General features: G+C 38.4%; 2 protein-coding genes across 4 annotated transcripts; one reads left to right on the forward strand and one right to left on the reverse strand.

Moving 5' to 3' along the window:
* The first annotated feature begins 270 nt into the window (after positions 1–270).
* LOC141591669 (U4/U6 small nuclear ribonucleoprotein Prp31 homolog) lies at positions 271–5,973 on the forward strand. 2 transcript variants are annotated; one of them, XR_012520968.1, is made up of 9 exons: positions 271–518; positions 1,579–1,644; positions 1,859–1,996; positions 2,253–3,145; positions 3,228–3,298; positions 3,846–3,948; positions 4,069–4,144; positions 5,330–5,583; positions 5,733–5,973. XR_012520968.1 is itself a non-coding variant. In XM_074412072.1 (8 exons), exons 1-8 carry the CDS (start codon positions 516–518, stop codon positions 5,444–5,446), a joined length of 1,467 nt encoding a protein of 488 aa, XP_074268173.1. In that variant the 5' UTR covers positions 271–515; the 3' UTR covers positions 5,447–5,729. The 2 variants fall into 2 exon arrangements, 1 of the variants encoding a protein (XP_074268173.1); XM_074412072.1 differs by lacking the exon at positions 5,733–5,973 and having other exon boundaries at positions 5,330–5,729.
* A 2,023-nt stretch (positions 5,974–7,996) lies between these two features.
* LOC141591672 (protein FLX-like 3) lies at positions 7,997–19,262 on the reverse strand. Of its 2 annotated transcripts, none has more exons than XM_074412078.1 (5): positions 19,140–19,262; positions 18,006–18,540; positions 17,512–17,657; positions 10,776–10,843; positions 7,997–9,042 (listed from the first exon to the last, which is right to left on the reverse strand). In XM_074412078.1, the coding sequence occupies exons 2-4, from the start codon at positions 18,527–18,529 to the stop codon at positions 10,809–10,811; spliced, it is 705 nt and encodes a 234-aa protein (XP_074268179.1). In that variant the 5' UTR covers positions 18,530–18,540; positions 19,140–19,262; the 3' UTR covers positions 7,997–9,042; positions 10,776–10,808. The 2 variants fall into 2 exon arrangements, with proteins under 2 accessions (XP_074268179.1, XP_074268178.1); XM_074412077.1 differs by lacking the exons at positions 7,997–9,042; positions 10,776–10,843 and adding exons at positions 14,613–14,921; positions 15,000–15,079.
* Positions 19,263–19,538: the final 276 nt, after the last annotated feature.

Consider the following 19,538-nt stretch of genomic DNA (forward strand, 5'->3'; position numbering starts at 1 on the left):
TTTTGAGCTCCATAAACTCCCAATCATCCATAAACATAAACAAATTCCGTGGTTTAGAAATGACGTTTGACCGAATCAAGTTCAGGTCTAGCCAATGCCAAAACACAGACTTTTTCCGATCAAATTTAAAAAAAAAAATGCGTAAAATAAATACGGATACAAAAAAAATTTCATGTCCGAGTTCGTTAAACAATAAATAACTCAAGTTTGGCCCAATTCAATGACCCAAAAAGCTTTATATTCCGATCCAACAATCAAATACGTTAATTTCCTATATATACTTGACGATTTTTTTCCCGGAATCGGGTCTTTCACTTAAACTGTCGTAATTACGAGTATTAATTTGGTCTCGTACAAAAGACATAAGAAGTCGGTGTTCATTGTGCTGTGACACTAAATAACCGGTCGATAATTTGGGGATTTCGCCATAATTTTTTCAATTAGGGTTTCTGAAGCTTACGACAATCAACTTCGAACACTTAATTCGTTTCTGCTAATTCCGAATAAGTATAACAATGGTGAGTTTTCTGATTTTCGTCGATTTAATTTTCTGATTATCGATTATGCTTACATATTCTGCGATTAGCAATTTATTTAATTTATCCTATGAATGTTTGAAAAATTCTACAATTCTGAAAGTTCTGGAAATTGTATCTATTGGTATTTATTTGGTTTGTTCTAATTGTATTCTGATTATTGATTATGCTTGGATGTAATACGAAAATGCGATTCGCTTAAAATAGAGCTTAGTTCGGTATAATTGTATCGAAACACTATAATTCGACCTAATTGGAATAGGTAATTCATGAGAATTGATTCGCGATTCGCAATTTGTGATTCAGTAAGTGTTAACCCAGTTTCCAACGTATTAGAGTGCAATACTAAATTGAATTATTAAGTAGTTTTGCAAAAGGATGACTTTATTTTGCATAGAAGCATGTTTAATATAGGATGAAATTATATAGGCCTTTAGGTCACCGAAGTAGGAAATAGCTCAAATCTCGTCTCACAATTAAAATTAGTGAAACCTTAAGGAGGCACCGAATTGGAGTTAACCTATGTTTTCGATGAGGGGACTTGAGGGTGTCAAATAGGTAATTCATGCGAATTGATTCGCCATTCACGATTCAGTAAGTGGTAACCCAGTTTCCAATGTAATAGAGTGTAATGCTACAATGACATTTTACATAAATATGTGAAGGAAGACTTCAATTTTGCTTATTAACATGTGTTGTTAGGATGAAATTATATTGGCTGTCACCAAAGTAGGAAATAGCTCAAAATCTCGGCACCCAATTAGAATTAGTGTAACCTTAAGGAGGCACCGGGTTGTCGGATTGGAGTTAGCCAATGCTATTGAGACGAGAAATTGAGGGTATGGGCTCCGTTGGTCCAGGCAGCAAGAGATAAAGATGATTGAGTTTTTGTAATTGGTTACTGTGCATGTTAACTTACAAGTTTTACATTTTTTTGCTTTTCGAAATCCGTGGCTGTTGATCTGAGTATGCGTTGTTAGTTCTTCTTTTGATAGGCTGCATTTGCGCTGATACTTAAGTTCTCTTTCTGGTTTTATTATAGGCAACACTTGCTGATTCATTCTTGGCCGATCTTGATGATTTATCAGACAATGAAGCCGAAGACATGGTGAGGACATTTGATCTTGCTTTTAATTCCGCTTTCGAAATCCTGTTTCACAGCCTTTATTTGTTATTCTGTTGTTGGGATGATTCTTCACAAGTTCGTCTTGCAAGTAAATAAGAAATAGCCGGAGCTATAGGTCACATTTGAAACAAAAAAGGAGTATCAGTTACTATGTGAATCCAAATATCCAACTAATTGTCTGTTTTGTTCTTTGCAGGATCATGTGGATCTTGATGCGGAAAAAATGGAGGAGGATATAGATGGGGAGTTGGCTGACATAGAATCTCTGAACTATGACGATCTTGATAACGTTTCAAAACTGCAAAAGTCTCAACGTTACAATGATATAATGAAGGTTAGTAAAACAGCATGTTGGATGTTGGTAAATTTGCGTAGTATCCAAGTTGTAATTCTACTTTAGAAAGTCAGCATTGCGAACTAACTATCAGGCTCTCCCTCTCCAGCTCTATCACTCTCGTAGCCTTTTTCATTTTGTCTTAGTGGGTTTTTTCTTTTATGTTATTCTTAAAAAAGTGGGTGAAGGGTGATAAGATGTGCATTTGATCTTTTAGTTTTGTCTATTTCTGAGTTATTTGTTTGTAAACTTGTAGAAAGTTGAAGAAGCCCTGCTAAAAGGTTCGGAAGTTCCTGAACATGGAATAGTTTTGGAAGATGATCCTGAATATCAGCTCATCGTTGACTGCAATGCGTTATCAGTGGATATTGAAAATGAGATAATCATCATTCACAACTTCATCCGTGACAAATATCGCTTGAAATTTCCAGAGCTTGAGTCCCTAGTTCACCACCCTATCGATTACGCTCGTGTTGTGAAGAAAATTAGTAATGAAACAGACTTGACCCTAGTTGATCTAGAAGGGCTTCTGCCATCAGCTATCATTATGGTTGTTTCTGTAACTGCTTCAACCACCAGTGGCAAGCCGCTACCAGAGGATGTTTTACAGAAAACTATTGAGGCATGTGATCGTGCACTTGATCTCGATTCTGCAAGGAAAAAAGTCCTTGATTTTGTGGAGAGCAGAATGGTTTACATAGCACCAAATCTTTCAGCTATTGTTGGAAGTGCGGTTGCAGCAAAGCTTATGGGGACTGCCGGAGGTTTGGGATCACTCGCAAAGATGCCAGCCTGCAACGTGCAACTTCTTGGGGCCAAAAGGAAGAATCTCGCAGGATTTTCCTCGGCAACTTCCCAATATCATATTGGTTATCTTGAGCAGACAGAGATATTCCAGAGTACTCCCCCTGCTCTTAAAATGCGTGCTTGTCGTCTTTTGGCGGCTAAGTCTACCCTTGTAGCTCGAGTAGATTCTACAAGAGGAGACCCAACTGGAAAGATGGGAAGGACATTCCGGGAAGAGATTCGCAAGAAGATTGAGAAGTGGCAAGAGCCACCACCTCCTAAGATCCCTAAACCTCTACCAGTGCCTGATTCTGAGCCAAAAAAGAAAAGAGGCGGACGAAGATTGAGGAAGATGAAGGAGAGGTAGAGGACGTTTTTTCATATGTTCAAGTTTCTGAGCTTTACGTTATCTTTATCTGGGAAGCCTAATTTATTCCATTTGCAGATATGCTGTTACGGACATGAGAAAGCTGGCAAATAGGATGCAGTTTGGTGTCCCTGAAGAAAGTTCACTAGGTAATAATATTGTCTCAAGTTGCTTATGTTTAATAACCACTCTCAGTCTCTCAGATTCACCTTTGATAAGTTAGAATTATGATCTGAAAGCTAGTAACGTTTAAGGGGTATGCAAAGCCTTACTTTGATACTTATCGCACTATATGTTGGATTTTTTTTAACTAACTTGTTGCAATATGGACCTGTGGTAGCTTGGTAGGGGATTTTTTTTAATGAGCTCCTGTTTTCAAAGAGACATTGGTTTTATCTTCTTAGTTATCTACTGCTGGGGTAATTCCATTGTTTCATTGGAGCCAAAGACTCCGTATGCATTGGGTTTGGGTTTCAATGGAATAAAGCACAATGACCCCAAAATTTATTCTCTTTCAATTGTGAAATAACACATTATGTGCCAGTTTGGACTAAATTTTCATCTTGGGTCTTCCAGAAACAGTTTTAGACTATTGGCAACGCTATGTACCTTAGGTTGGGGTAATAGTGGTGTTTTCTGATTTTTTTTTCTTGGATTGAATGATTGTGTAAAGTTTGATTTTTTTTTGTCCAACAGGTGATGGGTTGGGAGAAGGATATGGCATGCTTGGTCAGGCTGGAAGTGGTAAACTACGTATGTCAGCTGGTCCCAGTAAGCTTATTGTAAAAGCTGCCAAGAAGTAAGCTATCTGTCTCCTTGTTTTATTTGTGGCACGCATAGAGAAGTTGTTCAATTTGCCTTAAATCTGATATTTATTCTTCTTTGCCATTTGTTGATATCTCCTTATTGTTGCTGACAGATCGAAGGAGAAACGGTATGGAAGTAGTGGCACTACCTCAGGGCTAACTTCGAGTTTGGCATTTACTCCTGTTCAGGTTCATACCCTCTGTTATTGCTTCATCTTGATGATTACTCTTTCATTTGCAAATAATGTTTATTTTTTGGGATCTCAAAATGCATGTTGTGGAGGTATTTATGAACCCTGGTCGTTTTGAAGTTGCAAATTATGCTTTTGTGCTTTCTTTTGGCAACTGTTAGCCTATAGATGTTGTTATGTATGGAATTCTAGAGTATTCCTTCACAATTGGGGGGCTTTGTCATTGATAGCACTTACTGTTTTTGTTTTGTAAGCTCGTAAGAATGAAAAGGCTGTCCTATACTAAAACCCAGTAATGACAATCCTTGTCTCCAACTTCACACCCCGGAATGCAATCCGTTCTGTTCCTACAGAGAGAATTTGTTGCTAATTGTAGTGACTTGTGTCCCACTGGGAATTAAAGTAACAGGCTGCCTTACTCTTTACACTTCATCATACATTTTCATTACCACAATACCACTGATATGCACCTATATTGGTGGTACTGCCGCTTTCCACTCTCCCCCCAAATTATAACAATTTCCGCTACTATCCCCCCAAAATTATAACTTGATTTCCACCAAATTGTTAAGAAACTAAAATCCGACATCCTTGGACAGGTTAGTGTCCTCTTTCTGATAACTGTGCATTTTTCACTGTTTTCACCATTTTTTCTGGATATTTTTTTGTATCGTATCAAAATATACAAGGATTACTATTGTTAGCAGTATTGCATATTATTTGCATGGAATGGGTTCCAGTTCGTTGGGCGTTGCCTACATGAAATGGGTTCAAATATAAACAACCCTAATGGTGCTTGGATCCCCTAGAGTTGCACATTAACTCTATGTTGTAGACTTCACCCAGAGTTGTAAAAAGGAGTCGTTCGTTCCCTTTTCAAGTGTGCTCATAAAAAAAACTTCACCGGATTCTACCGATTCTAGCCACCTAGTCCACGAACGGACTCTGTATTGCTATCACAGTTGTTTTAGAGGATGGCTGAACGAGTCACGGGAATCCGTACTTTGAAGTCGTATAATATATTTGGGACATCAGGCAGTTTTTGTTGAGCGTTAAGATGTTTTGCTGTCATGAACTCTTAATTGTGGCCATTTTCATCACTTGCCTAGGAATGTTGATGTTTTTGCGTCGATTCCCATAGTAAAATCTAGTATAACGTTCCGTTTATAATTATTCTCTGCAGGGGATTGAACTTTCAAATCCACAAGCTCTTGCGCATCAACTTGGAAGTGGAACTCAGAGTACATATTTCTCTGAAACAGGCATATTTTCAAAAGTCAAGAGCAACTTAGGTAGATAATGTGAACACTACCGAAGACATTCAAACATCAGGTTCCGTGATTCCACCTCCGTCGTAGTGTGCCAGAAAACAGTGGAGATGAGAAGTTACTTTGTGTACCATACTACTCGTCCTTTAAGCTTTTATTTGGATTCAATGTAAGATTATCTACTGTCATGCTCTTGACTGAAACGGTCTCACTTCACGACCATAGCGTTAATTAGCTGGTCTTACATGAAACCGTCTCATAAGTTTTTGTGCTGGTAAAAATGCTTATTTTATGACATTTGGTTTCATTTGCTGTCAGAAATTCTCTCGTTTATCAGCACAAAGAAGAATCATGTGTTGGATGTTGGCATATCAATCTGCAGCAAGTACACGTAAATTGCTATTTTTCTTATTTTTCTTTTAGTTTATGTGGATTCCTTAGCCGCGCAATGACCTACACTGTAGACAATAGAGAGTAAAAGGTCATACAAAAACTTGAGAAATTGCACTGTGCTATTTCACTTTAATTAATTTCGCATTATGGTAAATATATTGATCATCAATCTCTTTGTACGCTCTTTTAACTTGTGCTGAACATGGATTTTTCTGCTGCTAAGAGTAATAGGTAAAGAAGGGTGATAAGTATGACGATTATTAAGGTTGAGTTTGATCGCGATAGTGGTGGAACAACCTTATTGTTAGAACAGTGAGGCTAGAGTGGATTTAGCTTCGTAAATTGCTGGTTTTGCTTGTGTAATTGGTTATCGCATTTGGTGACGTACATGGTTGTACTTTAGGACTTCTGGAGTTCTGGTGCTACATATCAACAGGTTGGATTAGTGACCAAATTAAGAGTGCCTATTTCGAAACTTTGGTCAAGCCCACACAAGATTGCATAATTATTACTCCCGACTATTCCAACAAATTTTTTTATCGTATACTTTTTTTTTTGGGAAATGACAAATACAACCCAATGGGTTGTATTTAAGCATTTAATACCCTTTTAAATTTGGTATTAATTTAGAAATTAGAGAATAAATTACACATGAATCAATGCAATTAATGAAGCATTAATGAATGTATTTATCATTTTCCTTTTTTTTTAGGGTTTTGGATAGTGTAAATAAATTGTTACTCCCTTAACATTTAGGGCTTGGAAACATGCCAAAGGTAATAATTTTGATGTATATTTAACATTTTAGATTGGTATGCTGAACTGTGAGCTTAATTTCTCACCAATAATTTTTGTATCATCGAGACTTCCAGTGCCAGACTGCTAGTTCTCTCTCAACTTGTATTTTCGGTCATAATTGATTAATTGTTATGCAGTAGTAGTTATTTTGGGCGACCATTGTATGGTGCGACAAATAAAAGGTGATCACTTTATGATAAAAGTAACCATTTCATGTTAAAAAGTGACCACTTTCAAAAAGTGGGAACTTTATAACAAAAAAACGGGTCATTTTTTGAACATAAAATGTTCACTTTTACCGTAAAATATGTGCAAAACTAAACGGGCAGGTTGAATTGAATTGAAGGGATCGTATTATCCACTTATCCAGTACCTTAAACTGTCGAGTCATTTCATAAGCAACAAGTTTTGATTATGTTCCTTATCTATCGACTATCGCAAATTGTTTAGCAAAACTCGGTATATTATGGATCAGAATGGAGCTGAAGTATTGTCAGTTGCCAGTGTTGTTTTCTCCATGTCTTTATTAACCGGAGTGGATATGTTGGTGATTTAAGAGTAATTACCGGTACATTTAGCGTAATTAAGATTGGTTCGTAGATGGGTAATTTCTAAATAATATAATGTGAGTTCGGGAAGTACGGAGTGTACACTCACATAATTATTTACGGAATTACGGTATAGTTTTCGGTTCGAATAACTATGACGGAGGTTGGTAGTAATTAAATTACTCGGGTTTTAATTAATTGAAACCGGAATTTCTGAAGAGTTGTGACTCTTCAGAAATACATCTCCCTATCCACTCCTTTGTCATTATAAATAGACAAAGGGATGAGAAGGAAAAGACGCAGTGAAACGAAATCTTCTACTGCATCAAGGAACATATAACATTCTACAACAAAATACTTCTTAATTATATCTCGTATTCTATCGCAATACAGGAGGGCAACCGTCTTATCTCAATAGAAAGTTCGATACAACCCAGGCACTAAAGTAAGGGTCGAATTGTTCTATTAGGAAAGCATAGCGATTCGGTGCGGTTTTCATTATTGTCAATCCTTATTCGTGCATACATAATATTTGTTTACTCGAGTTTACCTTCACCCCCTAAGACATTCTCATTTAAGACGGTAACACGCGATGTCTCACATGGTGGAAAGTAATAAGGCAAACCTCTTGATCAATATTTCCTATAACAGGTCTCCATACTCCAATGCAATGCCGTACCAGAATTTTTTTTGTCGTTATCCGAACTCTCGTTATGGATTCTTTGTGAGGGTTCTGAACAATTTGATCAAGGTGTCTGAATCTTTGTCCTACGAAATAACCCGAGTTTCTAATTATGTTCCATAAGCATTGTCTGAGTTGTGAATTGAAGTCTGGTCGAGATGGCAAAAGCTACAGAGATTACACAAGTTGTGAAACCTCTAGTCGTCTACATTTGCAGAAAAGTTGAGCTGATAAGCAATAAATTAAACGAAAGTTTTCCATGGTGCCCTCGAACTTTGACAGATTACACATGATATCCCTTATTTTAAGTTTTTACATATGGTACCCCTGTGTTTAACTTTTTCATTCCCATAATACCCTTTTGACAAACTTCCGTCATAACGCCGTGATATACTCTTTTGTGCACATTACACTTTCCTAAAGCGAACTTAACGTCCTAAAATCACACTTGGTTTACAGGTTTCTCCGAATGCCAATCTAAATTTCAACAAAAGTTCAATTCTCAAATCTCTGCCTTAATAACGACAACTTTAAGGGCCTCCAAAATGCCACTTTTTTCCACAGCAATCCAATTATCCAACAGCAATGTGAAATTGTATTGTAAGAAATGCCGCCTTCCCTCTTTCCAACCACCGAAGGAATTTCAAGAAAACTTACGGGAGGTTGTCTATAAGATCTAGAGGGAGCAAAGCCTTTACATTGCTGGATAGTCTTTCAACCTCAATAACGTGATGGTAATTAACTTCTTCCCAAAGAAAATACCGAACAGCTCAAAAGCCAAATCTCAACAAGCTCCGCTTTGACATACTCTTGGAACATTTAGTTCAATTCTCTATCTTTTAAGTTTATTCTCCCTCATGTTTATCTTGGGTGTTACTATCACAGATCTAGATCACCATGCAGAAATTGCGCAGCTTGGAGTGAACTTGGGTGAACTGCTGAAGCAGAAAGGCAAGGGGGGTGTCGCAGTGAGGATAATGCTCTTGAACGACGAATCGTCCATGTCACACATCTAGATCAAAGGCTGAAGATGCCTTGACGCATTACTTTCAATCTCCGGCATAACCAGAAGATTATCACTGTAGATATCAGAGTGGAATATGCTCCAAAAACAGACAAATAAGAGTTTCACAGAGGGCGTTGATCTTTGTCATGGTCGTTATGATTCTTATGAATGATACAATATTTAGGCTCACTGATCATTTCTCTGCAAGTACAAAGTAACAAAGGGTCAGAACTGAGCAAAGCATCCTTGAAACTTAAGTAGAGGCGAATTGAACAGCAGAAAAAATCATATACATAGAGAAACAGTATCATCTTATGGGGAAATAGGGGTTTAAGAGAGGTTGATCAGATCAGTGGATGCAAAAAATTGCTTCCAAACATGATTGCATTTAAGATGGCAAAACATTATCAGGGCATAAGAGAGATTGTCAGACTTGTGGCGTTACCAACGTGGCCAAGAGGATCACCAGATAACAAAAGTTAACAGGATATATTGCACTGGACAAGGGGTCACCATCACAAATTAACAATGATGTAAGCAATTGAAGGAAAACCAGTAAAAGAGACAGGACAACAAGCATATCCTGAATTCTGAACTGTTTTGGGTTGCCAATCGAAAAGAGAAGGACTAGGAGAGCTTGTTCCCTATACTCACGTCATCCTTCAACATTATAGTGAAGTACCCAAACATTTATCAGGATCATGGTGTATGTCTCCAAGCTAATGATAGGCATGCACATTTTATCAAGTCTTGTCTATACTTAGGGGGCGTTTGGTTGGGGGTATTTAGGAAAGGAAAAGGGAATCAAAAGGGGTGATACCCTTTGTTTGTGTTTGTTTGAGCAAAATAATGATACCCTTTACCTCGTCCTTACCCCCACACTCCTCTAAATCCTTACCCCCCAGAGCCCCCCCCCCCCCCCCCTCCTCTCGGTATCAATTTCCTTTCCCCCATTCACCCACCACCAACACCCACTGGCCACTACCAACCGCCACAACCATGACTGCCATCACCATGTACGGCCCACTGTCCAGCGACCTCCCTACACCGGAGGTGCAAATCACTCGCCGGCGCCCCCACCACAGACCCACCGCTCCTCCCCTCATGCAAAAGTCAACCCACCACCATTAGAAACACCAACCCAAGAGCTTAAGAACCTCCCCCAACACTCGAAATCCCCTCCCCCACCCACGAAACCACCAGGATCTGGTGGTTTCGTGGGTGGGGGAGGGGATTTCGAGTGGTGGGGGAGGTTTTTAAGGTTTTGGGAGTGGTGCACATTAACGACGGTGGGAAGGCGTCGGGGTATGGAGGGGCGTGAAGGTGGTACTGGCAGCAAAGGGTCAGCGCCGACGTTCACTTGTGGTGGAGGCGGACGGTGGTAGTGTTAGTAGTGGCGGTTGGTGGTGGTTATTGGAAAAATAGTTGGTGGATGTATTTTAATGGCATTCCCTTACTCATCTTAACCAAACAAAGAGTTCAATTATGGGTAATCTCATTCCTTTCCCCCTCTTACCCTTTCTTTATTTCATTCCCTTTCCCTTTCCCGTACCAAACGCCCCCATATATATTACTTGGTTAAATGAGATCCTTATGAATCTTCAAAAGTGTAACAGAATCTGTGGCCAAAATGGGGATATGAAAGAAAAGAGTGTACATTGTTCATGTCCATCCAAGCTAAAAACGGACAAGTACCAAATCAACAAGAAATCAACAGAAATTATACGACAGCCCACTAGTTTAACTGTACATGGCTAGACCAATTCCCTGTCATACGATATGATTATCGAATAGCACAATAGTTCACATAATTCACAATGAGTCTTTTGGATCCCACCACCGAAATAAAAAGGTCGATCTAACAAACTCCCAATTTCCTGACAACTTATAATCCAGAAAAATACCAAAAGGCTACAGGTCATGTAGAAAAATACCTAATCACGGCCTCTTAATTGCTCATATCTTGTTCAGACAATCAAAGCTAAGAACTCTGCCACTCCGCCTACAGAAGAAAACATCATAAACATCATTCAGTATAGGAAATAAACAAAATGAACATATTAGCTGATTTTTACAAGAAAAAAACAACAAAAAACTCGGCTGCAGAAAAAGAACCAACACACAATCAGGGTCTCATTGAAATTCTTAAGGGCTGACAGGAAATCCTCCAAATTCAGTATCAAGCGTACAAACCAATATCATATGAATCATCAGTACGTCCAATACATGAATGAATATGGAAACAGACAGTCCTGCCTCAGTGTGCAAATGATGCTGAGTTGTAAAAGTGAAACGAATAGACTAATTCCAAGTCGTACCCATGCAAAATTATGAGGTTAGCAACCTCAATACTTCCAGTAAGTTACAAAGAAGGTATGAACTAAGTCACCTAACACACAGGCTAAATCAAGCTATCATACTGACTTAATAAGCCTACCAAAAGAGCACTAATACCATGAGGGAGAAAAGTGGTAAATTTACACATCAGCAAAGTGAATCTAGCATACGCATTCCTTGTACCTATCATTTCAAGTATGTATAGGACTTGTACAGAAGCTACACTAAAAGTAACGGAGGTTGACCTAATACAAGTATGTAAAAACATCATATTAAGGGGTTGTTTGGTTCAAGAGGTTGAGAATGGAATGGATTAGAATGTGATATCATAGAGGTGTGGGGTTCTAAATCCATACCTTCAATGTCCATGTGCTTGTTTGGTTTATTCTAAGTCTGTGACATGGAGGAACGGAATTTGAAACCTAAGGGGAAAGGTGGGTATGGGATTCCAAGGGGTTTGAGTGGAGTTAGAATTCTTTAGGTATTTAACTCCATTCCAAAATATCCAACCAAAAGATGGAAAAAATCGACATCATTTCAATCCATTCGAAGAGAACCAACCAAACACCCATGAATGTCCTATGTCCTTAGTCGCTAATATGGATATACTCTGAACCTTGTAAATTGTAGTGAAAACAGAGGGCCTCTACTAGTTAAGGAGTAAAAAATGTCTATCAGGCTTCAGGTACCATATTAAAATAAAGCATTTCTTGGCATTAATTGCTCGATCAAGTGTAAAGTATTTCTCATTCTTATTTCACAAGCAAACTCAATTCCCTTGCTCTGATGGTAGGAAACTAGTGAAACACATGGTGGCTGTGATCTGTCATTTGTCATTACTTGACAACTAACTAAAGCATGGTCACCCACTCTAGCTCTCCAAGATAGTATGAACCAAAAACAATTGTCATGCAACAACTGTCAATTCTATCTTTGTTGTGCTCCGTAGCAACAGCAGTCCAGGAACCATACAAGCTTGTGAAGGAAGAAAGACCTTCTAAGGCAGTGGTAGCAACATGATGTGAGCTTCTAAGCCCAAGTTTGTTAATCATAAAATTCATAATCGCAAGATATTCAAACAAAATCAGACAAATCCCACCTTAAGCTTTGGAATTACTTTCAAAATCCTTGGAAAACTTTAGGAACAGGATGAAACAAAAGCCTAGAAAGAAACTAAATTAATATCCTTAAAACTTCTACGCGACATTTGTCTAATTAAACGATACATTGTAAACACAAAAATACCTGTAATGAAGCTCACACTGAATAGCACGGACCTCCATTGCATGTTCAGTTGTTCGCCACCTTCGTGTCTGTTTGTCTGGATCCATAATCGTAGGCTAGAGGGTTTTGATGAAGAGGTAACCAGGATAGAACATAACTCGTAAATTTAAAGATAAAAGGAGGAAGAAAATGAAAACAATTGCCCCAGAAGAGTGACATGAGACAGTGAGAGACATGCAGGTCACGTGTCCCGAAATGGAATATCTCTACCACATCCCCTGATGATATCAGTAGACTTTCTATTTCAACCAAGGCTGCCTAACTCGTTATGTATATGCCCCATCAAATACAGTATACGCTCTATATAGATTTTAAGTCTGCGCCACTATAGAATACACTTGAATCGATTCACGATAGGAAGAGGTTTGAATGGATCCAGCAAACCAGATTCTACAGCCTATTCCCTCCTTCCCTCCAAACGGGAACAATAAACTTGTAGACTATGTTTCTTCAGCTGCCGACCATGTATGTGGGATGTGAAACACACACAACATTTTTAACTTTTCACACCAAATTTCACAATACAGCAACTACAATAACAAGATGCATTTCTAGTAGATATGACTTACACCCACACATTACTGATCACTATTCGCTAAGCTTCTCATTCATGAGGTGGATAAAAGTTTAGAGCAACAACGAAATTTCACAACTCACAACAGCTTTGGCAGAAACCCCTTTGACCAAAAATGGCTCTCACTTCCAAACATGGCAAGATTCAACTGTTCCAAGGACTAGAAGATTGACGCCATCACTCTCTAAACACTAACAAAACAAGATAGCAGAGAGAATTATAGCTAGGATATCTCTTCAGTTTGAACACATGGAGCAGATATATCACCAGCCAGTCCTGCAAGTCATAGCTTGGTTTATCTTACACAAAGCACTGCACTTGAACAAAGGTCAGTCATGACATCAACCCAAGAAGACTACAATCCCCAGTAATTTACCAAGCCTTGTTCCATCAGAGTGGCTTATAGAAAACTACTACTCAGTACTCGCAAGGCAGGGTCTAGATAGCATATACCACAAGAAAAGAAAGATAGACAAAGAAGTAGGGTACAGTGATAGAGCTAGAAAGGGAATAGGCTCATCAGTAATCAACTGCAGTCGAAGCAGGGATACGAAGTCACCAATATATGGCTAAGAGTGAAGAGATAGGTACTACATCTATTCAGGTATCTAAAGTCAATCTAAAAAGATTCACTATTCTAGATTAAGGGGGAAAGAACGGGGGAAATAAAGGAAATCAAATAATCAAGGGATAGCGAGAACAGATACAGAAAACACCAATAGATGCAAGTACCCTAACAAGTCATGTTTTTCCCTTTCTTTACGCACAAACTCTAAGTGCAACAGAATACGTTGGAGTGCTTCAAAAGAGACTGGTAAACTCCGACTCCAACCACAAACTGATCAGCCACAAACACTAAGACCGCCAGTAAACCACCAGTCATCAAATGCATACTTATCAGTCAACAGTCAACAGTCAACACCAAGAAGTACAGCATGAAGTTTGTAGAGAAATTCAAATACCATTCGACTTCTCCAATTTACTCATTTGTATCTTTGAAGACATTGTAGCAATGAACATGACACTATATAAGCTTGCAACAATGCCAAACATGAATCCATGCCAATTCTACACGGAAAAAAATTTCATGTCCCCATCATTACCCTAGTCACTATGAAGAACCTCCAGCTCAGAACAAGATTTGAGGGACGTGCATTTGGGACCTCTCTTCTCCAATAACATATACATTTCCAAATGCCTCATAACCGAAATAGTGACAACCATCTACAACTTCATTGGGGGAAAAGAGGCAGCAGCAGCTTGGAGGGTTTTCACGATATTTTGATTCAACCTTGTCCATAAAATTTCTTGTATAGCTCCAAAAATCTCTTATATCCTAGATCAGTCTAAACCAATATTTTCAGGATTTAACGTTCATGCAAACAATTTTCCTGTAACCATTTTTTTCTCTTGGCTGAAAGAGAGAGATTGAGGAAGTTCAACAAGGGTCTGCAACATAAACTCTAGCTAAGCAGTAAGGACTGCGTTTGACAAAATTCATAATTGTTCACTTAATCCACAAAGATGTCAAACGCTAGCTAAAAATTAAACTATGAGAGAATTAAGGACAATCAAGTTTAAACACCAGCAAACATAAGGCAGATAAACCACATTACCACAATTGTCTATAATGAAGCAGATAACAGTAACATGTCCATATGACTTAAACCAATAAACTACCTCCTAAGGAGGAACATCAGACATAGATAACTACCAATTTAAATCATTTCATACATTGGAGAATCGACTAGCAAATAGTAAAATGCCAAATCTTCATTCATCCAAAACTAAGATGAATTCTTCATCTTCTTGAACCACGAGGATTCTCCATTCCACTCCATGCAGCTGATCCCGATCCATAGAGAGGAGCCTTGTCAGCAGCAGCCTACGAGACATTTCTGAGTTACATTATGGAAAAAATAACCCTAGCGGAAAATCTTGACCCAGAAGATATGAATCCTACCATATGATGGCCATAAGAATTTCCATAGTGAGCAGGGTAAGCAGCCTCTGGGCTATTAAGTTTCACCCCATATGATCCACCTTGAAATTACAGATCATGAAACTTTGATCAGATGCCCAGCGAAAGAAGTAGATGAAGAAGAAACGTTGAATTTATAATGAAATGGCATAGATCATAAATGTTAACATGTCATTCAGGTGTTTGAAGACCAACAGACTCCACGAAATTTGTGTTTCAGAACTGCAAAAATACAACTAACTGACAGAGTAGTTAAATAACCACCCAAAAACTACAATCTCTCCACCTGAAGGCTGAAACTTCCTACCGAAATCTACTTTATGCAACAATATCCTAACCCACTGGATGAACGTGAGGTAACACGAGAGAGATGGAAGGCAAAGAAAAGGTTGGCGAAATAAGGGAGCACAAGAGGGGACAAATGCCACATACGGTAGCATTTCTGATAAGACTCTATCATCTTAATCCATTTTGTTGAGGGTTAGCACTTATTCCCTTATTATATACGGAGTACATAAGGAAAAAAGGCAAAGGTTCTGGCTCAGCCGCCGCAGGCCTGTGAATTTGTCCAAGTAGATGGGGACCGTTGAAGCAGAATATAGGATCTAGAAGTTCTAATGAAAGGACATAAAAGAAACAACAGGCGTATAGGAAGTAAGAATCAAACAAAGAGATCCGGGATAATAAAAATATTCCCTTTGGTTTGAGAGAGAAAATTAAGAAAGAAAGCTAATTTAACTATCTACCCTCATAATCCCACCTCACATCATCACATGCCTCTCACGTAATCCCAACTATTCATTTAGCCACAAACACGGTTGAAATAAAACCCTAACAACCACCGAACCACCATCAAACAGCCACAACCATCATGCTCCAATCAGGCAAAACCCAGCTCCAACCACCACCCACTCGTGCCTTACCTATCCCCAAACACCACCAATCAAACTCTAAACCACCAATCCAAACCCAAAACACTAATCCAACCTCAAACGCCCCAAAAACGTATAGCCCATCATTGAGAGTGATGATGCGGTGTCAAATCAGAGGAGGGAAGAGAAGTGATGGTGCGAGGTCGGAATACTCAGTGGTCGCCGTCGTTGTCGTGGTGCGATGAGGTGCGCCGTCATCGTCTTTTCGGATCTGGGATGTGAGCATTCGTCGTGCAAAGCAGAATGGTTGTTCGAGGGGTGGTGGTAGGTCGGCTAAGCGAGTGGCGCGTGAAGGGGGCAAGGACAGTGTGGTGGTGGTTAAGGTCGTGGTGGCGTAGCGATGGTGAAGGGCGGGCAGGGAGAGGAAATAGTGGTGTGAGTGGGCAGGGATGGAGTGGGTAATCTTGTCCATTCATTCAACATAACAACATTATATGTCCAAATATGGAAATAGGGAAGAAATGATGACTTAGCCCAATAAGGAAATAGGGAATAGACTGAGAGGGAGAACTACTCATCCCCTCCAATAACGAAATCACCCAGATCCATTCAAGGAGACATACTGTATGCAGTCAGTCATATGGGTACTTCATCATTGATGCACCCTCTAAAGATGTCCCACAATCATCTGACCATGATAAAGTATCCTTTTCAAAGCTTGCTTTTGTGAAGATTAGGATCTATACAGTAGGATTGCATAGACGGTACTTGCATATGTTACGAAATTGTAGTTTCTGCCCGATATCAGTGGCGGAGCCAAGATTTGAACTCAGTGGAAGTGAAAAATTTCAGCGGGGGCGGACGGTAAAATAAGGGAAACTAAAAAAATCGAAAAATTTAACTAAACTTTAAAATTTTCATCCTCTAAAGGGACGCCTAGCCCTCCCTAACTCCACCACTACCTGATATCACTCCTGGCCTACCATGGCTTATTTATAAAAAACCAAGTTAATCAACTTTCTCCCTTAACTAAAAGGAAAAGAAAAGAAAAGTTTAGGGCATACAAACACGGACAAAAATTAAGGAAAATGGGAAATACAGAATCCACCAACAATAATCCAAAACAGTTTAGGGCTGCTCATTGCTGTGAGCACTAAACCACCACTAACACAACGGTATTATGTATTTTGCTCCAACAAAATACTGCATTGTGGAGCTTATAAGATATACCAGCATTTCTCTAGAATCAAGTTCAATGTTTTCTATAATCTTACAAAATGACCAAATAGCAACTAGCAAGCTTGATAGAAAAAAGAAAAAAAAAAAAGAAAAAAAAAAAAAAAAAAAAATTAAATATGTTCAATGTCAGGAAGCAGCAAGCAAAAATCTTAAGCATATTTAAGCATTATAGAGAATTAGAGATGGAGATTTAAGTGATTCGATAAGATGCTCAAGAATGCAACCAAACAATCAACCATAGTTTAAAGCACTTGCTAATTATAATTCACATCCACAATAGTGGAGCAATTTTAGTTCCTGACACCCTAAAGTTTGCTGTCCTGCACAACCCAATTTTAGAAAATTCTGTAAGTTAAATAAGTAAAATTTATATGAGTACATACCGGCAGCCCATGGTCTTGTGGTACTGCTTGTGAGTTCTGCTTTTAGCTTTTCAACTTCACGGGCCATTGAAATCAGATTATTCTCCATTGATTGCCTCTGTTCCATGAGCCCAATTTTAGCCTTTTTCTCATACTCAATTCCTGCCCTGAAAGACAGTTTTCAATATTGCATTAGGAAGCAATAGATGTTAAACAATGAATAAAATTTTCTAACTTTCTTAAGCAATGTAGCTTCAAGCCTTCAACTCTTCACTTTCGAGGCTGTACTAGACTAGTGTGAAGGAAACACAAGTATATGAAGCATAAAGTATGAGTTTTTTCATTTTAAGCCTAGTGTGTCAAACATTTCTTCAATTTTTTAAATCTATGTATTTCATATTTTTCTTACAGTGAAGACGTGTCCCCAAATCAGTATTTTCATATTTTCTTAGGACCGAGTCCTCATGTCTCAAATTTTGAATCATGGTGACTTCAACAGTTTAAACTTTACAAACCTTGCATGCATTAGTTCTTGCTTCAGGCCATCTACCTCAGCCTTGAAGTGCGGAATCTGTTGATTGTCAGATCTCAACTTAGCTAAATCCTTCGAAAATGACTGAACCTGCCCAACCAGCTCTTGCCTTATCTTTTCTAACTTCTGAACCTCTGAACGCAAATGAGCAGCCTCCTTCTTGATGCCCTCAGATGCACGAAGATCAGCCTCAAGCTTGAGACCTTTCTCAATCAGGTCCCTAGAATGGAGTTCCTGCTCTGAACGAATGTCAGAAACGGCACGATTCATGTGGTGAATTTCCTCCCTTGCAGCACCCAATTCCCGCTGCAAAGCCACCCGATCTTCAGCAAGCCTTCTGTTATCATCCAACAGCTTCCGCATCTCAGAACGCTGTATTTCAATCTCTTCCTCCAACACAGCAGGATGAGGTGGGGCCCTCAATATAGGACCTGGAATAATGTATTCTGAAGGCATGCCCCTACGTCTGTCAAATGCATCACGAGGCATACGATTTCTCCCTGACATTCTCGGTCTTCCTATAGCATCAAAATAACTCACATAAAACAATTGAACAAACAGTTTTCCCCAAATATCTAGTATCTCAAAACTACCAATTCTCAGATTTCGTCATTCAATATGTTATTTAGGACTACCAATACCGCAAACTTTGACCTTTCATACACTATTACTCCGTACAAGCTAAAACATTGAAATTAATTAATTAAATACATGAATCAATCAAAAAAAGTTACTTTTCTTCTTCAATGTTATTAAAGACCACAAATTGTCCCCAAATTCTACTTTAATACACTACTATAAATCTTCTAAAACACAAAATAATGAAATACATGAATCAATCAATAAATTAAATACAGGCGATCAAAACCGTAGCTCTAACCCTAACCCTAACCCTAAATTGAACTTTTTAAGCAACAGCTAAGAAACACACTATCAATATCAAAATCAAACCAAACATGAAACCATGATCAAACAGAAACAATCGATTCAATCCTGATTACTTTCAACCGAAACTTTTAGGGCATTGATAAGATGGAAAATAAGCACAGAATCAAATAAGGTGTAGTAATTACAAAAATCAATAGAAATAAACGAGAAATTGAAAAAAAGACGATACCTTTGAATGAATTTGCGAAGAATCGGAAAGTATTGAAGCAATGAAACCTGATTAGTACGGAGTATGTAAGGTTTTCTAGATTGTGTTTTACATACAAGCTAAATTAATACAGTATGGAGTACTTAAATATTTAAATATTTTGGGATATTCTCTCTTGTATCCTGAACTTTTTTTTTGTTTTTTATGGTGTATCCTTGTTTTTTACAAAAAAGACTTTGACTGACAATAATTCTCTGTTACGAATTCAGAAAATGGTAATTTTTTTTTTCAAACCAATTATCTCGTCAAGGCCTTCAATTTGAAAAAAAAAATCACCGTTTTTTGAACTCGTAGCCGGTAGTTATGGTTGGTCAAACATTTTTTAACGAATAAACTTTGACCGACCATAATTCCCGACTA

This window comes from Silene latifolia, chromosome 7 (genome assembly GCF_048544455.1).
Source record: "Silene latifolia isolate original U9 population chromosome 7, ASM4854445v1, whole genome shotgun sequence".
In the NCBI taxonomy this organism is placed as follows: Eukaryota; Viridiplantae; Streptophyta; class Magnoliopsida; order Caryophyllales; family Caryophyllaceae; genus Silene; species Silene latifolia.